General features: G+C 38.5%; 3 protein-coding genes across 8 annotated transcripts; 2 read left to right on the top strand and 1 right to left on the bottom strand.

Moving 5' to 3' along the window:
- Nucleotides 1-787: 787 nt before the first annotated feature.
- On the bottom strand, nt 788-7,897 carry si:busm1-163l24.3 (uncharacterized). Its single transcript, XM_067413033.1, has 6 exons — nt 7,615-7,897; nt 7,287-7,487; nt 4,984-5,090; nt 2,040-4,868; nt 1,679-1,899; nt 788-1,179 (listed from the first exon to the last, which is right to left on the bottom strand). Exons 2-6 carry the CDS (start codon nt 7,468-7,470, stop codon nt 1,074-1,076), a joined length of 3,447 nt encoding a protein of 1,148 aa, XP_067269134.1. The 5' UTR covers nt 7,471-7,487; nt 7,615-7,897; the 3' UTR covers nt 788-1,073.
- Nucleotides 7,898-8,559: 662 nt separating this feature from the next.
- On the top strand, nt 8,560-15,913 carry asb16 (ankyrin repeat and SOCS box containing 16). 6 transcript variants are annotated; one of them, XM_067428869.1, is made up of 8 exons: nt 8,562-8,737; nt 9,273-9,654; nt 10,538-10,805; nt 12,134-12,542; nt 12,656-12,739; nt 12,835-12,948; nt 15,095-15,321; nt 15,417-15,912. In XM_067428869.1, the coding sequence occupies exons 2-7, from the start codon at nt 9,318-9,320 to the stop codon at nt 15,278-15,280; spliced, it is 1,398 nt and encodes a 465-aa protein (XP_067284970.1). In that variant the 5' UTR covers nt 8,562-8,737; nt 9,273-9,317; the 3' UTR covers nt 15,281-15,321; nt 15,417-15,912. The 6 variants fall into 6 exon arrangements, with proteins under 6 accessions (XP_067284971.1, XP_067284974.1, XP_067284970.1 ...); XM_067428870.1 differs by having other exon boundaries at nt 8,560-8,806; nt 15,095-15,912; XM_067428873.1 differs by lacking the exon at nt 15,417-15,912 and having other exon boundaries at nt 8,560-8,737; nt 12,835-12,961; nt 15,095-15,229.
- Nucleotides 15,914-16,420: 507 nt separating this feature from the next.
- tmub2 (transmembrane and ubiquitin-like domain containing 2) lies at nt 16,421-24,648 on the top strand. Its single transcript, XM_067413022.1, has 3 exons — nt 16,421-16,578; nt 17,474-17,992; nt 23,266-24,648. Exons 2-3 carry the CDS (start codon nt 17,490-17,492, stop codon nt 23,651-23,653), a joined length of 891 nt encoding a protein of 296 aa, XP_067269123.1. The 5' UTR covers nt 16,421-16,578; nt 17,474-17,489; the 3' UTR covers nt 23,654-24,648.
- Nucleotides 24,649-24,753: the final 105 nt, after the last annotated feature.

Here is a 24,753-nt window from a genome sequence, read left to right as displayed (position 1 = left end):
CATTGACAATGCTTGTCAATGTAGAATGGCCAGACTCTCTGTACAAATGAAATGTACGAGAGTTTGGCAGGACAAGGCTAGGTTATCTTTCCCTTACAACTAGAAACACACTTCTTTAGTGACATTGTTGTCAAAAAACAAAATGTGTTCATGCTGGAGAAGGCCCAGAGCTGCAGAGCTGAGGCTCCAGGCGCTGTTATAATACTAGGACAGATTCGAAGAAAAGGAAAAAGAAAGGCAATATGACCCTGTTCCTCAGATTCCTTTGACATATTAAGAAAACGTTCAGGAATGCTGCAGTGTTTTTTGTGCAGTGGAAAGATATATAAGATTCATTCATTTGTACACTATGAACTTAGTGTTCAAACCTAACATTTTAAGTGTATGTAGTTTAAAAACTCAGCCTACAGACATATGAGCCATATACATTAAAAATACAATATTAATCACTTTAATCGAAGCTAACATTTTGGAGTAGGCCATATAATAACCACCGATCAATTATTCGGAAACACCCCAAAACCTAATAATGCTAAAATCTAGGGACCACTTACCCATAACACGTAGCATTGTGACAGCAAATAAATCTAGTTAGCTTCCTTCTGCTTACTCAAAATCAATTACATTATTATGCAACTTCCGGTTTTACAACAAAATCATACACTGAGTCAACCATGCACAGATTTAGCATTTATACCACAGATAAAAGCCTGAGTAGGTGAGACAATTTGAGGAGCCAGATGAGATGTGCCAGGCTGATAAAGAATGGATCACAATTAACACAATCTCTTAAACAAGATCATTGTTTAATTAAAAAGCATGCCAACTTATTCAGAACACATAGAGCATTATGTTGAGCATTAATGATATGGTACAATGATTACAAAACGTCAATGACACTCTAAAACGACTACAAAAAGTACAAAACACGCAAATACCTGTTAGAAGAAATACTAAGCAGTCTGTCACAATCACATTTTTTTATATTTACATTTCTAGTAAAGAAATATAAGAAAATAAGTAATTCACAATTTAGCAATTATTTGTGGTCTTTTGATTTGTTATTCTCAAGGTCAGGATTTGGCTTGATCTTGACTGATTGCAGCTGCTCCTTCAACCCCATGAGCCACTAGTGCCTCAGTCAAGACAGTAAGGTATGTAGAGTCTGGATATCCATTTCTGCACACAAACAAACAAACATTTAATTGGAAATGTGGAATCCCAATGTAATGAATTGTGAGAAGTTAATTTTCCTAGATGCTTTGAAATTCCAACATTTGGCTTGAATGACAATTTCAGTTAAAGATAAATTGAAATTATAGTTCTATACATCTACTTGAACAGTAGATGTATAGAACAATGTCTGAGTGATAGCATATGTTTTAACCATGCCACCATGGATATCCTGCCACAGTCATGTACTTTGTGTTCAATCTTAACAGATTATTACCCTTTAAACAAAAATAGGTGTTCTCTACAAAGGAGATGCTAGTCTGTTGGAACTAAGAGGCCTACTGTAGTTGGGCAAAACATAGCTGTGTCAAAGATGACCAGCACTAACCTGAGCTGGCGCCAAGGCGGGACATTTATAGGTCATGCCCCAAACAAGTTAATGTGCTCCCCCAAACTCCCTCCCCTTCCCAATGGTCGCGTTCCACTACAAATGCAAAATACTCACCTACTCCTCCCTCCCTCCATCCTGGTCTTGTGGGGGATCTTGCCCCAGTTCACTTTAGCATCCCCAGCACCGGCATTCTTGCTTGAACTAATAGTAAATGTTAGCCCTTGATTAAATGCCTTTTTCAGGTAGGGCAATAAATTCCGTCCCTTTGAGTCAAGAGGCAGATAAGCCTCAAATATACCACCTTTGAATGGTGTCCCTGGACAGGGATCCTTATCCTAGAAGAGATGTGTAAAGTACATACATTACAGGGTGATATATTGTTTTATATTAAAATAATATTTGGTATATATTTTTTTATAATTGTAAGCTATATGTCTAGAATGCTTTACTTAATAAACTGTATATAAGCTAATACCCCTTGTATGCCATCAGGTATGCAGTACGTGATCTTGGCCGTTGTGTATTTTGTATAGCCTGAAAGACTTAAAGGCATCTCCGCACATGTCATAGTTCCTTGGATGGCCTTGTGTTCTTTGCTGCCCTCTTGTTCTGAATGCATATCTTGAGTCTGATATTCTTGCCTTATGTCCTTTGAGCCATAACTTTGCACTGGATCCAGCACCTTATTCTGAGTGTACACCCCTTCTTTTCCACACACTCGGCAGTATAAATGAAATGGTAGGCATTCGCAACAAAGGATGACACCACAGGTGGTCCGTTTCGCAGTTGTACTAATCGCTCCACACACACATTGCTCGCACAGGGTATGGGAGAGCAGGTTGCTCTGTTTCAAAGTCATTGTGGTATCTTGTTTTTTGTATGATTCAAGGGGTAAAGAAGTTGGCCCATCAGTTTTTGGTCCCGTCGTGTCTTTTCTGGCATTAGCTAACTGGGTTGGTGTGTTTGTCATGCTTAATTCATCCATCATAGAACTAGTGTTCTCCAACCTTTCCAATGTAGTTGATTTCTGTTTGGTTGACTTACATCTACTCTTGCGACTGCTGTTAGGCTGATCCACTTGACTTGCATCCTGTAAAGAACACAACTTTACACTTTGATCAGCTTTAGAGTGATTAGCCTTTGTTGATTGTATGCTCAAAGATTCTTTGGTTGCTCCTTGATCTACACCCTCCTGGAAGATCTTCATTTGTGATAAGGAATGAGACTTTTGCCCAGAAAATACAACCCTAAATATATCACTGGCTTGAGAGCAAAGCAATTTTGGGCCAAGAAAGAAAATGCTGCTCTTAGTGGTGTGCAAGGTGACCTTGCGAAAACGTGACCGGACATTCCAGCAGCAGGTGTCAAACAGTTTATCTTTTTCAATCACACCAAGCTCTTCCAAACGTACCTCCTGAGAGCAAAAGTCACTGGCCACAACAGCCACTAGATTCTGAAGCTGCCGATGACTTTCTCCAACCTTCAATGAATCTGTGCCCTTCAGTGTCACAATCATCTCACTTTTGCTTGCTTGTTTCTCAGACATTTGCAAGTCAGGTTTCATGCTGTCCAGTTGGTTGCAGTATGCCTCCTTTATGTAGGCCCACATTAGAGAAGACACAGTAAGTTCTGCTTCCACTGTAGTAATTGGACAATCTTCACTAGGTCTTCCACTACTGATGCTATTAGATCTTGCTCTTTGATGTGCATGTGCGTTAATCATTGTCTCAACTGTAATCTGGTTATTTTGCACTGGCTCTCTTAGGTATGGCCGACCAGAGAAACTGTTGGTCCTTCTTAAAGTGGATTTGAAAGTGGGTATTGATGTTGTGGAGGGAGCAGCTGTCTTCACTTCGTTACTACTGGCTGATAAGACATTCACACTTGTATTCCCTGAAGCTTTGACTCCTGTGGTAAATGTTGATGTGATTCCAGCAGTATTAGTAGTAGTAGGTTTGGCCTTGGATGTGCTTAAGGTGGTTCCACCAAATGTATTCATAAATGGCGGGTCTTGGTTTTTAAACAGGACATCCTCCGCTGTATAGCTTGGACTTGCCGTCCTGAATGTTTCAGGTCCTTCCCCTGTCAGTTCATTACTGAGTGAATGTGAAGACTTAGTGGGTGGTGCTGACTTAGAGTTAAGGTCTAACATTAGTAAGTCCATTTTAGCAGTGATACTCCTTATGTCTCCCCCCAACTCCTCTTTACCAAGTCCTAGGCCGGAGCTCTTAAACCGAGCTGCCAGTTTGTATTCTTTTGTATTCCCAACATCCCCTTTTCGTTCAGTGCTATAGCCAATAAGTTTAGGAGGCACCGGAGTATGTACTTCACTTTTTCTCTTAACTTGTTGCTCTCTCTCAAAGGATTCAGGGGATGCTGAAGCAGAACTAGGAGAGGAAGGTGGCATTTCTGTTAAGCTCCCCATTATGCTTTTTTCACACCCCAGCAGTAACATTTGTTTGGCCTGAGATACCTCACTTTTTTCTCCAACTATATAAATGCTGTCCTGGTCATAGCTAAACAGAACATTGGGCAGTACTAACTGCACCTTTTTTAGCGTCACAGTCAGTCCATCTGGCATGTAAAGGGCACTCTTTTGAACCTGGTCTTTCCTCAGGCAACCCTCTTGCTGTTGATAAAGCTGCCTCAGTTCCTTATGGGCTTGCCGGATGTTCTGTTTAACCTCTGACCCAGTTGGGACCTCTGATTGCAGGTACAGGGTGGTGATTCCCTCGGATGTAACGTGAACTACTTGCACACCGTGATGACGCAGTATATACTTGTACTCTTTAATACTCTGCAGGTATGCAAACACATCCGCTTCCATGATAATCGAAAGATCTTCTAAATCAGCTTCATCTACCCTGCACTCTGCTCCCTCCTCCATTTTTCTTTTCTGAGTCTGAGTACTGCGTTCAGTGAGAGCCTCATTGCTATCTTGCAGTCCGTAGTGCTCTTGTCCAAAACCCACAGAGCTATGGTCTCCTGTATGAAGGCCTAGTGACTGGGAGGCAAGGGTAGCCCTTTTCTTTACACTTGCATGGTCTTCCCTTGTCTCTGGACCTTGACCGTTGTCTCCACTAAAATTAGGATATTTGGCTCTTGAAAGGTGATTATAAAATAGCATCTGCATATGAGCAAAAGCGCCTTGAAAATCTGAATAGCTGCCTTGCAAGGTGCACGTATGCTGTATTAAGCCATGTTGCATACGTAGACCTGGAAACTCACTACGCAGTACATTCAGAGTGTCTGCACCCTGAGGAAGCGGACTGCAATCAACAGTCACTGTCATATCGAGGATCACCTAAAGGAGTACAGGAACATCAGCTAAGTGACTGCGTAAAAACAAAATTAATTGGGAAATTTGAACTTTTATTTTAAAAAAGCACTGTCTAATCTTGCTTATTCTGTCAGCAAACCTTATTCAGACTCAGGGGCTCTTGGCATGGGAGACCCAGGGAGAGTTCATATTTTATGCCGTCCAGCTGTAAAATGTGAGGATGATGACGAAGTACACTCTGGACTACTAAATAAAATCAGAAAGAAAGGATCAATCTCATTTGATAGGCAACAACTGATTCAGCAGTTTGCATACACCGATGGAACTTAATTTTTCATAATGTCTGATTTATAAAAGCATCAATTCTTATTTTCTCAACAAAGACACTGATACTCACTTATCTGACTCTGCTGCAAGACACACACACACACACACACACACACACACACACACACACACACACACACACAAACCTCACTGCCTTTAATTAGGCTTGACAGGACATAAAGAATACCCTCTCACAACTTGCCCACCCCCCACACATACAGTTTATCAGCAAACTGACTACACAACTAAAATGTTGCCTTAGCCTTGGCAGACCAATCAGCCAGCAAGAGCCAGAGACTTCATTAGGTAGGTGCCAGTCGTCTGCCAGTCAGTGCATTTTGGATTTTTTCCAATGACCAACTACTTTGGCAGAAACATGCAATGAAATTCAATGTATGCACCAGAAAAATAAAGAGTGGGGTACGATGTGTCAGAAATGTATGCTAAAAACTAGGGCTGGGTATTGACACAAATTTCACAATTCGAATCGATTTTGATTTATAAACTCGCAACTCGATTCGAATTGATTCAATATTGAATATTTTTTATATATATCAGGCACAATACATGGCAAATGTTCTCAAGGAAAACAAATCTCTTAACTAATGCGTTAAACTATGGGAGTCAGTCGGTGGTACCACATTAGCCTACTATAATATTAAAGGTAAAAATTAACTGATTTGCATGCAAACACTTAAATTACCCTCAATTATGTTTTTTTGTATAATAATAAAATATAAATATTTAAATGGTGGCTGAATTTTGAAGAACAACAAAAAACAATGAATATGTAGTATGGTGCATATATTTACCATAATGCTTCTCTACATTACATTTTTCTAGCCGACTAACGAGTTTATGGACGCTGTATATTTTTTCCTGGAGTTAAGTGTGACATTAAGCGACATTGTTTACAAACTGTTTTATTGACATCTTTCCACAGTTGAAACATGGATTGAGCGATTATATGTGACATTTCAGTAAGCTGTACTCTATCTTTTAACACACTTTCAGATGCCCATTCATGTTTACAAAGGTGTAGCTTGTCTTCTCCTCTACAGACCGTGAAAAAAAGTAACCAATGGGACTCAGGCAGAAATCTTATACGTGAATTAGCTAATTTATAAAATATTTATTAAGGTTACGGTAGTATGAAGCAGGGTGAAACTGAAAGCTGGTGAAGTGGAACGAGCCCGCTGGATCGATTGCTAAGGAGAGACAAGCATGACACGGCTCGAGAGCAGCTGCGCTCTTATTATGCCGCAGACGTCCGCTTCTTCCACTCGTGTATGTGGGATAATGCAGTGCTGTTTTAAAATATTAGATACATTTGAGTGTGTTGAAGGTTATGTTATAATGCTACTTATAATAGCATTCGCTCTGCAGCTACTGTGAGATACTTGTTGCACACTGCAGTGAGCTAGATCGATAGTAGGCATGGCAAAACATAGTACTCGCTGTAAATCAAGAAAGTGTGATTTAAAAAAAAACTGTTGATTAATGTATCCAAACAGTCGCTCACCTGTCTAATAAAACACATTAACGTGGGTATGATGTCATTGATAGACGACATACTGACCCGGTCCATGTCCTGTTTAAAAACTGCTTATTTCTCTGGATTTAAACATTCATGAAAATGTTTGGGATAATGTATTTACACAAGTTACAAAATATATAACATTGTTCTTCTAGTTGTTTTGGGATATTTTAATCCAAAAATCCTACATATTGTGCCTTTAGGGATAGCTATGAATTATTAACTGAATTATTAGCTCAGGGGTAAGTTGTGCCAAATACAACCCTTAATATTTGCATTATGTAGTAAGTATAATCATTCATGTTTTTAATTATATTCTCCCTATTGAATATAATTAAATTGATTAAATAATTCAGTTGGTTTGCCCCCCCCCCCCCCCCCCCATTTCTATGACCATATAGTACGGATGTCCCCCCTCCCCCAACCCACCCATAAGAAACAACAATCTTGTTTATCTTAGAGGACAATATTAAAAAGTGTCACACCCTCCCTAACTGTTATATCAAAATCCATTCATTCATCTATTTACAGAGATGTCTAACTGCCTTCATAATAAACATGTAAACAATCTCTCTGACCTCTACTCTCCTCAAATGTGACGAGGGCACGCGGAGGTGTCCGACCGATGATAGTGACTGACGTGACCTCTCCTCCTCCATTCCTCTCGCGTAGGAAGTGAATCAGTAATTTGTCCCGTAGACGTTCACGATCCACGTCTGTTGGCAAACCGTAAACGCACACCGCACGGCCTTCCTCTGCCATTCCTTAAGGGTTGCCACCTATCAACACGGTTTTAATAAACACAAGTGTTTAAGGGCGGTATGACTATTAATGCGTCACCAGAAAAGCTATTTGAACAGTTATATACAGTAATAGCCCAACCGAAATATTTGTCAGTCACAATACCTTCCTCATTAAGTCATTGTAATAAGAAAAAGTCGTTGTCCTGTCCAGCGTTTGTGTCCGTCGGAGCTCGAGCATGCAGGAAGTGTAACTAACAACAGTGTTGGTGACAAATGTCACGATTACAATGTAGTTTTTGCAAACGAGTAAAGATAAAGTTGTTTTTTCATCTAAGTTACGTGTCTCTATATCAATATTTCGTCGCACATTTCATTGTTTGTATTCAAGATTTAATTAATTTCCAATTTCGTGCGCTGCGTCGTTGAAAAATAAAAGTGAAAGTAAGGAGGCAGAAGTCCAGGATTTGTTTTTTCTTTTTTTAAAAAATATTTATGACTTGCCGCGTGGAACCTGGGATGTCATGAGTAAAAGTTGTGCATCTCATTTAATGCATTTTTTATTTTTTTTATTTAACATAATTGTTAAATATGTCCCATTTATATTTTGTGTTTATGAAGGCTAGAAAATCAACGCAAGTTATTAAAAATGTTTATGGATATAAAAAGTAAAAGACTAGATAAAATGGGTATAAGCAACTACTAAATTATTTTTTTTTCATTATTAAAGAATAAAATAAAATTAGGTTATTTTAGCCTACAGATCCCAGGATCAAGATGTCATTAATGCTGACCTTAGATGTTTAATAGTTTCTAATGAATATTATATACGGTAGGCTAAACCTCATCAACGAGAAATTGTGTAAAGCATAAGGACACTCATCTTTCAATTTCAGAAGCAATAACTCCAAAAGAGCAATCAAATGCAATCAATGTAATACAGTTACATAAGTGGGTCATCTAAGGCAAATCCATAAAATATTTTGCAATGATGCAGTTTTTTCAAGAACCATCATGACACCTTCAATTGATCAAACCCATTTAAATTGTTTTGTTTTGAATTTTACATAGGACGTGACATCATCTGGTGCACCATCTACAGGCGATGTCGTGTTAGTGCAGGAACATATTTGCTCACATTCTAGTCTATTAATACCCACCCAGAGCTCCACCGTGTGTCAGGTCAACAATATCTTGTGACATCCAGCTTCGTTCTTGAAGGAACATGCGGTAATTTCATTAGGAGAAACAGCAAACAGTAGTATATTCTACAGCAAACAATGTGTTAGGTAAGTTTATCATAATTATTAAAGTATACAGACTAGGCTATAGGCGGAGCTGTTCGAAGTGCATTCAAGGTAGGAAGACCCCAAACAAACACTGTTCTCAGCTGTTGCAGCGTGTCTGAGCTGTCCTGTTTATAGTCTATTATTGCATTTAATTTATGTAATGTCTGTTTTATTAATATATAAGTCTATTCTTTAAATACAGAAACAAATCACTTTTGAAACTTGCTTGTTACTGTGGGTGTTTTGCTCAACTATTGAGCAATGCGGCTTTATAAACATTCCTATGTTCGGTTACTAATCACAGACAAGGCTAATATGCATGTTAACTAAAAGCAACTTGTGCTGACATATCTTAAATATGTTAGTGCCATTGTTTTGTCTCAAGATGCACACTAGTTTTTGTCTAGGGCTCATTTATAAAAGCTACTTAAATGTTCTAATTAAACAATTAACCCTGGTTTAATCTAAGCCATGTCTGTGAAACCAGGCCTAACAGCACAAGGCTACAGTCTCTGTGCCAATACTCTTGTTCCAGGTGTACTACTTTGGGACTTTTCTAAGCACAGGCACTCTTGTCAGGATGTCCCGGGACACCTTTGCCTTCAGTTCTGCCTCTCTGCGCTCCTTAAGGCTGGAGCAGGAGCTTCAGGACTGGGAGGATGCCAGACGGGCACTGGCACACAGGAGGGCTATGACGAGGCGTCCGCTGCCTGCCGCCCCCAGACTCCGACATGGAAACGAAAGGATACAGACGGTCCGTGCTCCCCCACCCCAAATACAGTGCCGAGACCCAGCCGTCCACAATACCTTCATGTGTGGAGATATGAAGAGAGTGTACGCCATCCTCAAAGAGCCAGGCATGGTGAATGCACTGATGGAGACCGTACATGAGGAAATGGCGTGGGCCCCGGAGATGGGTAGGACCCTTTACACAGCCACAACACACACAAGCATGCGTTCTGTGGCAAGCCATTTTGACTTTTAATCATTCGCAGGATATCAATTCTTGATCACATCAATTCAGTTTTCTTTAGTAAAAATATTAATTATTGATATCAACAATGACATCACTTGCAGAAATAAGAACTCTTGATATTAAGAATTTGTATTTTTAGTTAAATGTCACCATTGGCTGCCATTCAAATTCAATTGTTGATTGAGAATCAAGAATGATTTCTTACTAGTTGACATTTCAATTACACACATCAGAAATATAACTCTTACTAACTCTCTTTTTATTATAAAAATTATATTTTCACTATGTTCACTATTTTTACAGTTGAAATGTTCCTTAATATCTGTTAATGTATTTCAACGTTACATTTGTTATTTCTGATATCGGAAATATTTTGATAGCACTAATTAGGTATTTTCAGATATCTAAAATGGCTTTCTTACTAGTAGACTAATAATCACATTCATGATATCAAAAATTAATATTGTCACTAGTGACAATCGAATTATTGATATCAATAACCATTTTTACTTGTAGCAATTAAATTGTTGATATCAAAGAATAGACATTTGCACTATTAACCAACTTCATATTGACAATTAAATTTGAATGGCAGCCTATGGTAACATTTAACTAGTGAAAATACAATAACAGATATCCAGAATAATGGTTTTTACTAGTTGCAATTTAATTAATGATATCAATAATTCAATTTATGCATGTGAAGACATTATTGTTGATATCAAGAAATTAAATGTAATCCTGAATTAATAAAAGTCAAAATGGCTTGCCAAAAACATGTTTAGGTTTATGTTGGTAAATTCACTCCTCTCATTCTGTTGCAGGAATGTGGACTCTCATCTCAAAAATTAAGCAGACGTCTGCACTGCGTCTGGCTGCCAGCAGGGGACACTCCGGCTGTGTGGAGGAGCTGCTGTTTAGGGGAGCAGAGGTGGATGCAGCCCCAGGGGGTCGGACAGCTTTACACGATGCCTGCGTAGGAGGCCATCACGTCTGTGTGCGCCTGCTCTTAGACCACGGGGCTGACCCAGACCTGCTCGCTGTCGATGGCAATGCCCCACTGCATCTCTGCAATGCAGCGGAAACATATCAGTGAGTAGGCCTGAACATGGTCAGAGGGGTTCAGTTGAAGATATCACAAGATGTGAAATATAATTTATAAAAACGAACATGCAGAATGATTAAATTAACTTTATGCTGCTAAAGTCAAAAGCTTGTGAGGTACACTGTCATTTTAAGGTTTGGGTTAAAAAAAATACATTGTATGTGATACTTTTATTCAGCAAGGATGCGTTAAATTGATAAAAACATGACAGTATTGTACTATATATATATATATATATATATATATATATATATATATATATATATATATATATATATATATATATATATATATATATATATATATATATATTATAGAAAGCAACAACTGGTCAAAATAACACAAAAGATGCAGTGTTGTCTGACTTCAAATAATGGAAAGAAAATAAGTTCATATTCATTTTTAAACAAACACAATACTAATGTTTTAACTTAGGAAGAATCAGAACCCTGTGATTTTCACAGCTTTAATGCGTCCTGGCATGCTCTCCTCCAGTCTTTCACATTGATGTTGGGTGATTTTATGCCACTCCTGGTGAAAATATTCACGTAGCTCGGATTTGTTTGATGTCTTGTGACAATCCATCCTCCTCTTGATCACATTCCAGAGGTTTTCAATGGGGTTCAGGTCTGGAGATTGGGCTGGCCATGACAGGGTCTTGATCTGGTGGTCCTCCATCCACACCTTGATTGACCTGGCTGTGTGGCATGGAGCATTGTCCTGCTGGAAAAAAACAGTCCTCAGAGTTGGGGAACATTGTCAGAGCATAAGCAAGGTTTTCTTCCAGGACAAACTTATACATGGTTTGATTCATGCGTGCTTCACAAAGAAAAATCTGCCCGATTCCAGCCTTGCTGAAACACCCCCAGATCGAAAAACATTGGAAAACGGAAGTCTGGAGTAATGGTGCTGAAAATTAAGCTTTGCCATCACATGAATAAATAACATTTTAAAATGTAAAAACATATTGAGAAATATTACATTTTAAAGTAGATCTCACTCTTCGACTGTATTTTTTATTTAAAAAAAATGCAGTCTCCCCGACCCCAAACTTTTGAACGGTATTATATAATTTAACCCAAAATTATAATGTCATTTATTCAACCTCAGGCCATCCTGACCTGTATTATTGTCTTTCTTTTTTAAACAAAAGGAGATCTTAGACAGGATATCAGAGCTTTTTGTTTTCCATACAATGAAAGGTGATTTATACTGCATACTGTCATACCGTAATGGAATGAAATTGACCTTTTTCTTATTTCACCTATGGCGCACAATAATGAAGCCACCATTCACACTCTTATCTGCCCTGCAGGTGTGCTGAGCACTTGGTGACTTGTGGTGCGTTGGTGAACGTGGCCCAGCGTGACTCATGCCTCACCCCCCTTCACGTGGCCTGCAGGAGAGGTCTGGAGGACCACGTGGAGCTGTTCCTGTCGTATGGAGGGGACGTGACGGCTCAAACCCAAGAAGGTGAGACACCCTTGAATGCAGCCTGCGCTGGGGCAGAGAGGCCTGCAGATGCAGGACGGTATCTGCGTATTGTCCAGAAGCTGCTTGCTGCCGGGGCCGACGCGCAGACTGCTGGGAGGAAAAAGCATACGGCCCTGCATAATGCCTGTGGAAACTGTTGTCCCCGCATTGTTAAACTGCTGCTGGAACATGGAGCTCGCGCGAACATAGCTAACTGTGCCGGATACACACCCATGGACTGCCTGCTGCAGGTGGGATGATGACAGGGTTTAGACCTCTGCAATGTTCATTTTCAATATAAAATATAAAGAGCACTTTTTATTGAAACGTTTATGATTGATTTCTTCTTGTTCTCTTTTGTCAGGTAGTAGAGGATTACCTAGACCAGCAGCCAGAGGTTGTGGCCCAATCTCTTCTTAACTATGGAGCACAGCCGCCCTCCCCTAGAGTAAGTGCAGACTGGTTGTTGTCCTACCTTTGCCCTGCCTACTACTGACTGTTTAGTATGAATTCTGATTTTATATATGCGTGTGTAAATCTCAGATGCTGAAACTCTGCCTCCTCTCTCCTGCCACTTTGGAGGTAATGCTGAATTGCTATGCGGTCGTCCCAGCATGTGAGGAGTGGTTAGAGGACATACCAGAGGAACTACTGAAGGTCTCTCATGAATGTAAAATAAATCACATTTCCAAAAATGTTATGCTACATAGATCAGGAGAATTCATAATGTAGGTTTCATAAAAGGATTAATATCTAATACGAATTAAAAGCAGAAAGAAATGTGTTTGGCACAATCTGTTAACATAAGAATGTAGACATATACATTGAATTAAATGGCATAACTCAAATAATTTCTCTTTTTGTACTGTGTATATATATATATATATATACAGTACTGGTCAAAGGTTGTGCTCTTTGTGAAACAGTTGTGCTGCTTCATTTGCTTAATAACGTGATACTTTTTTCAGGATTCTTTGATGAATATAAAGTTAAAAAAGAACTGCATTTATTACAATATACAGTACCATTCAAAAGTGTGGGATCAGACTTTTTTTTCTTTCTTTTTTTGAAAGAAATTAATACTTTTATTCAGCAAGGATGTGTTAAAAAAAGGTTTTTAATGATAAAGATTTATATTGTTTATTTATTTTATTTATATTTTGAATAAATGCATTGCAGTGAATCCTAAAAAAGTATCACAGGTTTCCAAAAGAATATTAATTATATTAATATTAGTTTTTCAACACTGATAGTAAATCAGCATTAGAATGATTTCTGAAGGATCATCTGAATAATGCAGAAAATCCAGCTTTGCATTAAAAATATATATATTTTTGAAGTATAGTAATATATATAAAATAGTAATTTTACTAAACATTTGACCAGTATATACAGTATGGCCCTCATTTATCAATCTTGCGTGAAAACGGGCGTATGTGTTGGCGTAAGATTATGCTTACACTCCTCTCACCGCCTGATTGATGAAGCTGTGAGCACCTCTGCAATCCAAGTGTACGCAATACTTGCCCTTGATAAATGCGGCGGCTGAAAACGATCATCATTAGAATAACGCGGCCCTATATATTCAAGTGTCCGCCTCCTCCACGCCCTCATTTTACGCCATGGACACACGGAAGACGGCAAAGAAGTGAAACTTTTCCGACGTGGAGATCGGGCGCGCCTCAATCATCTTACTAGTCCACTAGTCAGGGCAGTGATTAGGACATAAGTCAACAGGCTGACTCCCTGATCAGTGCTCTGACTACTGAACTATTGAGATGATTGAGAAGCGCCCATCGAGACCATCACCAGGGAAGTGGAAAAAAGCTAAATTGTTTTATTTGGGAGTTTAAAGAGTGGGATTAAAGGCACCCACAAAAACAAACAAATAAACCCAAATTACGAGGACTGTTAATAGTGTGGAGGTTGAGAAGCGCACTCCAGCAGTTTAAAGCTGTTTGGATGATAAATAAGGCCTACCTCACAGTGCATTATTTTACAGCACGTTTTGAAACAATTAGCATTTAATTTCGTATCACGGCACATGTATTGGGTTGTACGATATTATGATGTGATGTGGAGTAGCCTCCATTCATTCACATTAATAATTGCATGACAATTTGTAAGATTCTTTTTATTATTATGATTTTTATTATTAATGACGCTTATTGTTATTTAGAAGAAGAATGTCATTATTATTTATTTGATTAATATTTAAAAGAAGAAGAATGTAATTTTTATTATTTTGTCAGTCTGAATTATTCAGTCCCAGTCCGTGCGCAGCTGCCGCACAGGCTCGCAACTGGAGGAATACATGGTTTGGTAGCCTATAGTCACACAAATTAAACATTGAATACGTTGCACAAAAATAAACACTGAAGTTAATAATCGCTATGTTGCTGTTGTTGTTGTTTTTTACAGTGGGTCATAATATAGCATATATTTGTCAGTGCGTTTTGTGGTGTTAGGAATAGTTTTTCTGCGCATTTTCGCACTAACTCAAACGTGCGTACACCACCTCCTGAGCTGGCGTAGGATTGGAGCGTGTGTTTGTGTGTGTGTGTGTGTGTGTGGACCACCTCCTGAGCTGGCGTAGGATTTGAGCGTGACGTACGCCAACGTCCATATTGATAAATCTCAAAGTCACCGTGGGTTTGGGTGTACGCAAGGTGTACGCTGGAAATTTGGTGTACGCACTTTTGATAAATAAGGGCCTGTATGTCTACTACCATTAAAAAGTATGTGTGTGACTATACTTCCAGACACTAATATCCTAATGAAAAATCATGTTTTGTACTGTCAGGAGCATCAGTCTTTCTTCGATGTGGTCAGACGGATGAGCGGTCAGCCTCGCTCTCTTCAGCACCTCTGCCGCTTTGTGCTCCGTCGCCATCTGGGGTCACTGTGTCACTTTGCAATAGTCCAGCTCAACATTCCCACCACTTTGAAAGATTATCTACTGCTGCATAATGACGGACAGCTCTGTTGAGCTCCACTCTAGAGAATCCAAAAATAGCTGACTAAAAACTAGTGGGCTGAACCTTTCTCCATTTTTTTTTTACTTAGTATATTTATAATCTTTGATAATACATTGTTATAGGCTGATTTCTGTCTGATGGTTTCAGATCCCTGGGCACCTCTTGACAATAGCAGCACAGTCTAGGATGGATTATAGCCCTGGCCAAATGGACCAGTGCCCCGGGGTGTTCGGCTGTCAGAGCAGAGGTCTCAAACTTAGAGGCCCGCTGTGACCTGAAAGACAGAAATAAGGCACTGCAAATCTAATATTAATAGTGATATTGATTGATGGATAGGGCTTCAATATGTGCCAGTGAATGTCCTCGCAATGTGAAATAAACAAGGAAATGAGAATAAAATTATCACTAACTGAATGTATTATTGCAGCTTTGATGGTGCATCCAAATATATAATTTCTGTCATTTCTTTATTACTCACAGTTGCCATTTTATTTATTGTATTAATGTGATAATTGCAAATATATTATTTAAAAATCGTGCAGATAAGATAGTGTAATATATTGCAGACCTATATGTTTTGAAAACCACAACATCTGTAAAATATAATTTAATATAATTTTTTTTTTTTTTTAAACATTGTTGCACGTGTAATTATATAGAGATATAATGTTCAAAATTCAGTGGCCTTGTACAACATTTTTCTTTCTTTGGTTACAGTTTTATTTATATATAAATGCTACACTTTTTATTTTTTTATTTTTTATTTTTTTCTACACTTTTTATTTTTTATCTACAAATGTAATTTTTAAATGGCTTGCTTGTTAAATGTATTGTTTCATGCTATATTTGCGTTAGTGTGTGTGGTTTTCAAACAATAAGCAGCAACAGCTCTTTGACAGCATTGCGTGGCTCCTGACAAAGAACTGCCAGATAAATAATAGTACAAAAATATTTAAAATATCAAAAACAAAAAATATTCCCAGAATGTGCATGCAACACTGAAATCTTGTGATTTATATGATTACACACGTGGTTTTGTGTGTGTGTGTGTGTGTGTGTGTGTGTGTGTGTGTGTGTGGTAGAAATGAGTGAGATATTGAGCATTAAGTTGTTTTCACCATGGTTTTCACCAAAAAAAAAACTTTACTTTTGTTTACCACGTGACCTTCCCACTCTTCCCGAACGTCAGTTGTGCGCGTGCGCGTGAGATTGTACGTGTGTTTATTTATTTCTATGCGAAGTGTTGTGTCTTGTAACTGGCGTCGGGACTAAAACAACGTCAACCCAGAATGATCTGAAGTAAAAGAAGGTAAATGTGCTGTGATATATGTTTAGAGGACATGTGTTATGTTAAAAAACGCGAATCAAGGTCGTCCTGTATCACCGCTAATGTTAACGTACATGATTAGCTGCCTTCCTTTCCAGACAGATAAAACAAAGCAGATCATTTTATCAAATATCTTTTCTGCTTGTTTTTTCCGTCTCGTTTGTGTTCAATGTCGACTGTAACGTTTTTATATGTCCCTTTGGCGATATTAAATGTGTAACGGTGAAGGTTTGTTAAAGATTTACGTGGCTTTAGCGGAAACCGCTAGCGAACCTCTAACGTTAAGGCACAAAACTGTCTTATAACAGTGTATTAAAATCTAATGATGAGTTAAGTTAATATATAACACAGCAAAGGGAAATTATCATTTTAATGCTGTACCACATTTGTGTTTACTTTCAAAAGTAAAGTATGTAACACTCAGTACTTTGTGCCATCGGGCTTATTGTCTAATGCAGTTAAGAAGTGTGTCACTTAATGTTAGGTAACAGAGTTAGGGATATTTACGACCGACAAAACTCACTGCTGAAGATGTGTCTATCAGTTTATTAACTACACAACTAAAGTCGAATGACACAAACACAATCAATAACAAGAATTACCTATTACTATTACCTAATTACCTAAACCAGATTTTTTTCCAAGACTAAGATATTGTACAATAAATTGTATTTGATGAGCATCATTATATATATATATATATATATATATATATATATATATATATATATATATATATATAAACTTCCAGAGGAAAATATTAATTTTGTTTCATTACTGTATTGCCTATGAATATCCTATTGAATATCCTATTTCACTTAGAAATATGTGACATTACTGAAGTAAAATTGCTTATGAATGCGTTTTATGTTGACAGGTCGAGAGGGGCTGGGATGGCGGTGTGCGCTCTAACTGTGCTTGACGGGCTCGGGGAGGAGGCTACGGCTTTGGGTGGCGTGGTCGTCCTGTTCTTGGCCGTGGTTCTTGCCTGGCTGTCTACCCACGTGGCTGATCGTGGAGATCACATTCTGGGGACCATTCTTACCGTAGGTGCCCATGCCTCCCTCATTGGCCTCGGGGGTCATGACAGTTATGCAAGCTCCCCTCCCAGCTCAGAGCCCAGCGAGCAGCCGGACGAAGAGCCCGCAGAGGAGGAGAAACAAGAAGAGGGCGAGGGCCGGCCGGATGGGGGGGAGGACGTGCCTGGAGAAGAGCTGCTGGATATTCAGGGTGGCAGGAAGAAGGTGAGCTGTGTTCAAGGTGATGAAAATGAAGATGAGATGGAAGAGGAGTCGGAGGATGAGGCCACCAGCATCACTGTGAGACTGAAGTTTCTGAATGACACGGAGGAGCTGGCAGTGCTCAGACCGCAGGACACTGTTGGAGTGTTGAAGAGGTGAGTCGAACACAGGAAGAAGTGAAATTATATCCAAATTATGATCTTATGCATGAATGGCGAGAAACCGCAATGATCATGCTGTAGCAAAGCAAAGCTCAAATGTTTTGGTACAAAAACACCTACAAAGAAGTCGTTTTATCAGCTGTACCAACATGGAAAAATTCTTTATTTAAAGTCTGATAATTAATATACAGTATATGTTAATGAATATAGGGTGAATTCCATTGTAATGTAATGAAATTGAAGGAACTTTAGAATGAAAAATGAGTACTCTGAAGGGACATTGTGATTATTTGATCACTTGGACATTGAGCATTTGGTGTCTTATGCATGATGATGTGTCGTTGCAGAACTTGGACTGTGTAAAAAATATTAAAACACTTTTCATCTTATGATATTCAAAATGATGTCCTTTATACAGCATAACATCTCGTTATTACAAAACATTTTTTTTTTTTTTTTTAACAACATATCTTGTTATTAAGAGAAAATATGTAGTTTAAACAACATAAGATCTCGTTATTACGACATAATTGAGTGAAAAAAAAAAAAAGTATCACCATGCGGTTTAGGGCTTCCGTAAATATATACCTTGATTTTTATATATCTACTCTGAAATTACAGAAAAGCCATCATTTTAACCAAACAGCCATAGTCCAGTTTAGGCATGTGCCGATATCAATTTTTCATGTTGCGATTAATTGCTGACGTTTTAGTACGATATACGATATTATCACGATATTGAAATTTGTTGCAAAAAAAGTGCTGCCATAGCATAACAGCTTTAAGAACTATTTTAGTATGTTTAAATACAATAATGCACCAAAAATATGCATCTTAGGTCCATTAAAAATGTTATTTTGATTTTGATGTTATTAAACAGTAACTAAGAAATGAACATTACTTAGAATAATTAATTCTTTATAAGTATTTTTCATTGTCAGTTTGGTAATAATGAATTAACATGTTAACTAATGAAGTTGTATGTCTCAAAGTTTTACTGAACAATAACAAATAATTAGAACAGTTCTAATCATTAGGGCATGTTGTAGTCCAGATTAAAACATTAAAATGTTTAAGCTTGAAAATAAATAGGCTATTAAGTCTTTAAGTATTTGGTGCTGTGATGAACATTGAGATTACAAAAAACGAATGGCTGTTTTAAAAACTTCACTAGTGCGGATGCTTTTGTTTGCGGGTTTCCGGGGTAATTGTTGCATTCTGCAGTTCCATCAGCGCCCTCTGCTGTCACTGAGCGGCACTTCAGCAGCGCGTCTCCTTTACCCATTCAGTCGTGCAAACGCACGTTGGACTTGTTTACATCTGAGCGCGTGTCCCTTTGACGCAGAACAGCGGTGTTGAGCATTTATACGGTAGCATTTATAAAAAACTATTAATTGTTAATAAATTATTATTTACGAAATTTTAAAGTGTCCACGATAACAATATCATGCATATTCATTATCGTGATAAATCGCATTATTGAAAATCGGCACATGTCTAGTCCAGTTTAATTAAAGGACCTGTATGTAAGAAATGTATTTCAATTAATCATAAAATGGTGATATGTCAATAGACATTAAGAATCATGTTCATTTCAAATACTTATATCACTGACAACAGTAGTCCGGCCAGGATATTGTCATTTAAAGGGATACTTCACCGCATTTTCATATTAAATTATGTTATTCCCTTAACTAAAACGAGTTGATGCATACCTCTCTCATCTGAGTGCGTGCATGTTGTGTTTTGGCCTGAAGCTCCGCCCTCCACCTATCTACCAATCATGAAGTCAGTAGTGTTTGGGCATCCGGGTTGCCAGATCTGCTCTAGTTAACACAGCTGCAGCTACAAATGTTCCTGCTGGATCCTGCAGCCTATCTGGCAACCTCGAGTCAGGGGGAGGGGGAGAGGGATACACCGCTCTACAGTCATTTGCAGTACCAGTTTTGGCGACAATCTTGCATACACTTCCTTTAACATTTGTGTATGATGATGCAAATGAAGAGTTGAATGAGAATTTGTAATTGATCAGAAATTAACTTACTCAACCTTACCAAATCAAGGACATTTTTTGTGAAGTTTTTTCTTTAAATGTAAGTTGATCAATAACTACAAACTAACATCTGATCCCAAAGAACTATTACAGAGTAGTTAAAGGGATAGTTCACCCAAAAAATGCATACATTCTTTACTCAACCTCAAGTCATCCTAGGTGTATGACATTCTTCTTTCAGACGAATGTTATATTATATGGATTTATATAAAAAAGTCATGGCTCTTCCAAGCTATATAATGACAGTGAATTGGTGTCTTGTTTATAGTCCATAAAAGTGCTTCTATCATCATATAACTGCTCCACACAGCTCTGGGGGGTTAATAAAGGCCTTCTGAAGCAAATTGATGCATCTGTATAAGAAAAATATCCATATTTAAAACTTTATAAAGTTAATTATCTAGCTTCTCCTAGATCGCTTTCCGTATTAAATTTACAGAAAAATGTAGTGCCTCTTGCACTTCTAGTGATGGCCATTTAAAAAACTGCTTCATGAAGCTTCAAAGCTATATGAATCCTCTGTTTCGAATCATTTAGTTTTGGAGCGAGTATCAAACTGCCAAAGTCACTTGATTTCAGTAAACGAGGCTTCGTTATGTCATCACTGTTTCAAAACCCTTTTAAATTTCAATGGTTCACCATTAAGGGGCGATGATCTCTATGAACCCATGAATCATGAGGAGTCACTAAAAACCATTGAGTTGTGTCTATGGGTTTTACCTGGGGCCGGTTGCATAAACCACTTAGACTAGTCTTAAAACTAAGTCATCTAATTTTTTTCTTTAAGGCTGGTCCTAACTTTTTAAAATCTATTACATATAATGGTAGATTGGTTAAATTTGAATTAGAAAAGTAAGACTACATTTTGAATAATTGCTAGTTGGACAAATTAGTGCTTAAGACGCAGTCTCAACATAGTGGCTACGTTTATGCAACTAGCCCCTGATCTCTGATCAGTTTATACATTTGTAGATGTTTTAATTAGACATTAGCATAATTAAAAGAAATAATAGTAGGTAAGTCTCATATTGGCCTGTTTAGCTGAGCCATCCATGAAACAAACAAAACAAGCCCTTGACAATTGATAAAAGAACATATAAACACCTCATATCTAATTTTATTAGATTATTAGTACATTGCATTTGAAAGATTTTACTTTCTATTAAACATTTGCAATAGTTGTTTAAAAGATGTTTTAATGTAGCCTGGTCTTACCAGACTCTTGTACATTGCATTTGAACATAGAGTCTGGCCACTCTCCATTGACAAACTTTGTTGAAGTTTAAAAGTATTTGATCTGCCCTGAGCCACTCTGGATCTGCCATAACCAATCGCGAACGATGGATCTTGACGTATGTCATGCGCCCTTCGCCTGTTTTCACAAATCTGTGAAAATATATGTGCAGGCCACCTCAGTGATAAAACCTTGTGCATTCGGATTGTGATTGTGTTAGTGAAGGGGAGAGTTTTGTGATCGGGAACGCGCTGCTCACCTGGTCCATAACATGATTGTATGCTGTAAATAAAATATCATATGCTTAGTATGATAAGAATAAATGCTTCCGTAATAGCAGCCCAATTCAAAGGTTTACGTGCTCCTATTTAATTTTTTTTTTTGATTGGTGATTAAATATATTGCTCTTGTAAATACTTGCCAGCATTTTAAAGAAATACAAGTCTAGAAATGCATCCAAATAACAGTAAAGCACAACCATATGGTGCTCTGCAGTGCTCAAAAAGGATATAAAAAGAGTGAATTTTGAAGTGATATGTTCTTGAAAACTCAGAGATGTGGATTCGGACAGCTTTTACATCACCACACGACCTTGCGTTTGTCAAAAGCTGTAGGTAATTCGGCCAGGGATTTTACACGGGTGGTGAGAAACGGATGGCGATAAAATCACTTGACTAGGCTCCGCTGTAAATGATGGCAATACCTTCCGACCTCACGACAAACAATTACCGTCCGAAAAGGGCTTCAGCAACTCACCACTTCACCACTAACGGAGCGAGCTGGAAAATCAAACTTTTCCCGAATTCCCCCTGCTGGGGAGGAGGGCCACAGCATCATGGCCACCAATAAACCCCAGCAAAGATTGTTCTTGCTCCGGCTTTAACTTTTGGATATTCGGCAGCGGTGTCACTACGGAATTAATGGTTTAATTCGCATCTTTCTCTGCCGCCAGTGAACTACAACTCATCCTAGCGCATGACATAAACGTCATCGTTCTCAGTCATTCCCTCTGTTTGCTGATTGGACCGTTAAAAATTTGTTCGGAGAAAACCTAAGAACAGTCCCAGACGTAGTACTGAAGAAAAATAAAAATTGAGCGGAAGTACGTAGGAGGACAGAGCCAGGCTAGTTTTTATGCATGTTTGGCATTGGTGTTTGTTGCATTTACACTGTTCTGACCAGCTGGGGTCATCGTGGAGACGGGTGTCAAATTGATTCGAAGCTTCGACACAAGACTGCACATTTGCAACTGTTTCAGCGTTTCACAAAGCCTCGGTCTGCCCATCACTAGTTCTAAATGCTTACGCTACGTCTGATGACATTGCTCTCCACTTGGTTTTTTTTCCGATCTGGCAGAAGCTAGATATTTTTCTTTATAAAGTTTTAAATATGGATATTTTTCTTACTCAAATGCACCACTTCTCTTCAGAATGCCTTTATTAACCCCCCAGAGCCATGTGGAGCAGTTGTAGGATGGATAGATGCACTTTTATGGACTTTATAAGCGAGACAACAATTCACTACCGTTATAAAGCTTGGAAGAGCAAGACTTTTAAAAATATAAATCCATATAATATAACTTTTATTAATATAACTTATTAATTTGAGAGAAGAATGTCATGCATACCTAGGATGCACTTTTATGGGCTTCAAAAACCAAAGCAACAATTCACTGCCACTAAAATGCTTTGAAGAGCCAGGACATTTTTAATATCTGATTTTATTCATCTGAAAGAAGAATGTCATATACACCTAGGATGACATGAGGGTGAATGAGTTAATCATGGGCTAACCCCATACTTAAAAAAATAACCCTTTAAAGTTTATTTTTCTGCTGACGTTTAAGTCCAGAGACAAAAGTCTGTTTTAAAACTATTTTAAACCTGTCACAAGACAGGATGAAAAAAATGTGCAAACGTGTTGCGCAAGCATCTTGTTTCTCACTCTTGTTTGGTGCTGATTTTTCTCCTTCTCTCTCAGTAAGTACTTCTCTGGCCGTGAACATCAGATTAAGCTCATCTATCAGGGCCAGCTGTTGCAGGACCCCCAGCGCTCTCTCCTGTCCCTCAACATCACCCATAACAGCGTGCTGCACTGTCACATCTCTCAAGCCCAGGTGCTGCGCGAGGCGGCCGCCGAGGAGAACCCGCGAGCCGGGAGAGGCTCCATGCTCAGCGGGGGCCTGCGGTCGGCTGGCCTGGCTCTCAGCACAGGAAGCCTGGTGGTCCCCGTGTTCGTGGTCCTGCTTGCCGTGGTCTGGTATTTCCGAATCAACTACCGCCAGCTGTTCACCGCCCCGGCCACCATCTCTTTGGTTGGGGTCACGGTCTTCTTCAGCTTCCTCATCTTCGGCATGCACAGTCGATGAGAAGACGAATTAAGATGCCAATATTATGGAGAACGAAACAATAGAACGTGAAAGTCAGTGGTAGCCGAGAAAGTTCTCAGGGAGCCCTCGAGGGTTCTGGTGCCATTTAGACGACTGAAGTCGCGTGTGGGGTTGAGAGTGTGTGCTAGTGCTTTCAGCTTTGTGAGCAGCAACACTGCTGTATAATTTAGCTTCTTGGGGAAAAAAAAAAATTAGCTTTATAATTATTTAATCTCAGCCTAAAGTGTAGCTTCTCTGTGTAAAGAGAAGTCAGGATCCCATGTCTGACTTTTATTTTAGAGGAATTGCAGTTTATGTCAGCTGATGGTTTTTATCATGTAATGTCTCATCTCCACCGCTATTATTAGCACCACTATCATCTGTATTACGAAGAAAAAAAAAGTCATTCAGTCTTATTGCACACATAGATGTTGCGCGATATCAATGTCCTTTTTAATTTACTCATCTGATTTTTGATGTTTGAGATCGAAGGATTTGTTTTTCATTTGCCAGTTGAAATCTTTATTTATTTCAAACATGTTTCTACATGATAGTCTGGTTTAGTGTCTGCTGCTAGTTCCAACTCATAGTAACCAATTAGGAGTTTCATACTTGAAGATTTTACATGCAAGCCACACAGAAGCAACTGGACCGCTATAGTCTAAAGAGTCTATAGAAAACTCACTGCATTAATAGGCGATTCATATGTGACTGATAACAAAGCAAATAATTTCTTGTTCTGTGTACAATCTGTATATAAGCAATATATTTACTGTAGATAAATCAGAGTTGTGGAGGAAGCTTAAAACTCTGACAATGTGATGGTTCTCAAATGAATGGGTCACACTTTTTCTCAGTATTGTCAGAAAGGGGGGGAACTAGTCTGGTATTCTCACCATTGCTTTAACACAACCAGCACCTCTTTAATTAAAATGCTTTTTGTTTTTGCTTTGATGCAGTAATTCAGAATAAAAAAAAGCTCATCTTTGAAAAAACACTGTTGTGCTTATCCCCAAACATTTAACACCATTCAGAAATCCACGATGAGGCTTAAAGAGAAAATTCCCATGGGGGTACAGACAGACCTGCATGGCTTCAAT

The sequence above is a fragment of the Pseudorasbora parva genome, chromosome 2 (genome assembly GCF_024679245.1).
Source record: "Pseudorasbora parva isolate DD20220531a chromosome 2, ASM2467924v1, whole genome shotgun sequence".
Taxonomy (NCBI): Eukaryota; Metazoa; Chordata; class Actinopteri; order Cypriniformes; family Gobionidae; genus Pseudorasbora; species Pseudorasbora parva.
The sequence above is the reverse complement of the archived record's forward strand: the minus strand, read 5'-3'. Positions and strand labels throughout refer to the sequence as shown.

What these genes read in the sequence shown, in the direction of transcription:
- si:busm1-163l24.3 (XM_067413033.1), bottom strand. Translation starts at nt 7,470, where the DNA reads ATGGCAGAGGAAGGCCGTGCGGTGTGCGTTTACGGTTTGCCAACAGAC. An exon ending in CACATTTGAGGAGAGTAGAG is followed by an intron (nt 5,091 to 7,286) that starts GTCAGAGAGATT and finishes GATTTTATTTAG; the next exon opens with TAGTCCAGAGTGTACTTCGT. An exon ending in TACCTGATGGCATACAAGGG is followed by an intron (nt 1,900 to 2,039) that starts GTATTAGCTTAT and finishes CATCTCTTCTAG; the next exon opens with GATAAGGATCCCTGTCCAGG.
- asb16 (XM_067428872.1), top strand. Translation starts at nt 9,318, where the DNA reads ATGTCCCGGGACACCTTTGCCTTCAGTTCTGCCTCTCTGCGCTCCTTA. An exon ending in AATGCAGCGGAAACATATCA is followed by an intron (nt 10,806 to 12,133) that starts GTGAGTAGGCCT and finishes TCTGCCCTGCAG; the next exon opens with GTGTGCTGAGCACTTGGTGA. An exon ending in TACCAGAGGAACTACTGAAG is followed by an intron (nt 12,949 to 15,094) that starts GTCTCTCATGAA and finishes TTGTACTGTCAG; the next exon opens with GAGCATCAGTCTTTCTTCGA.
- tmub2 (XM_067413022.1), top strand. Translation starts at nt 17,490, where the DNA reads ATGGCGGTGTGCGCTCTAACTGTGCTTGACGGGCTCGGGGAGGAGGCT. An exon ending in ACTGTTGGAGTGTTGAAGAG is followed by an intron (nt 17,993 to 23,265) that starts GTGAGTCGAACA and finishes CTTCTCTCTCAG; the next exon opens with TAAGTACTTCTCTGGCCGTG.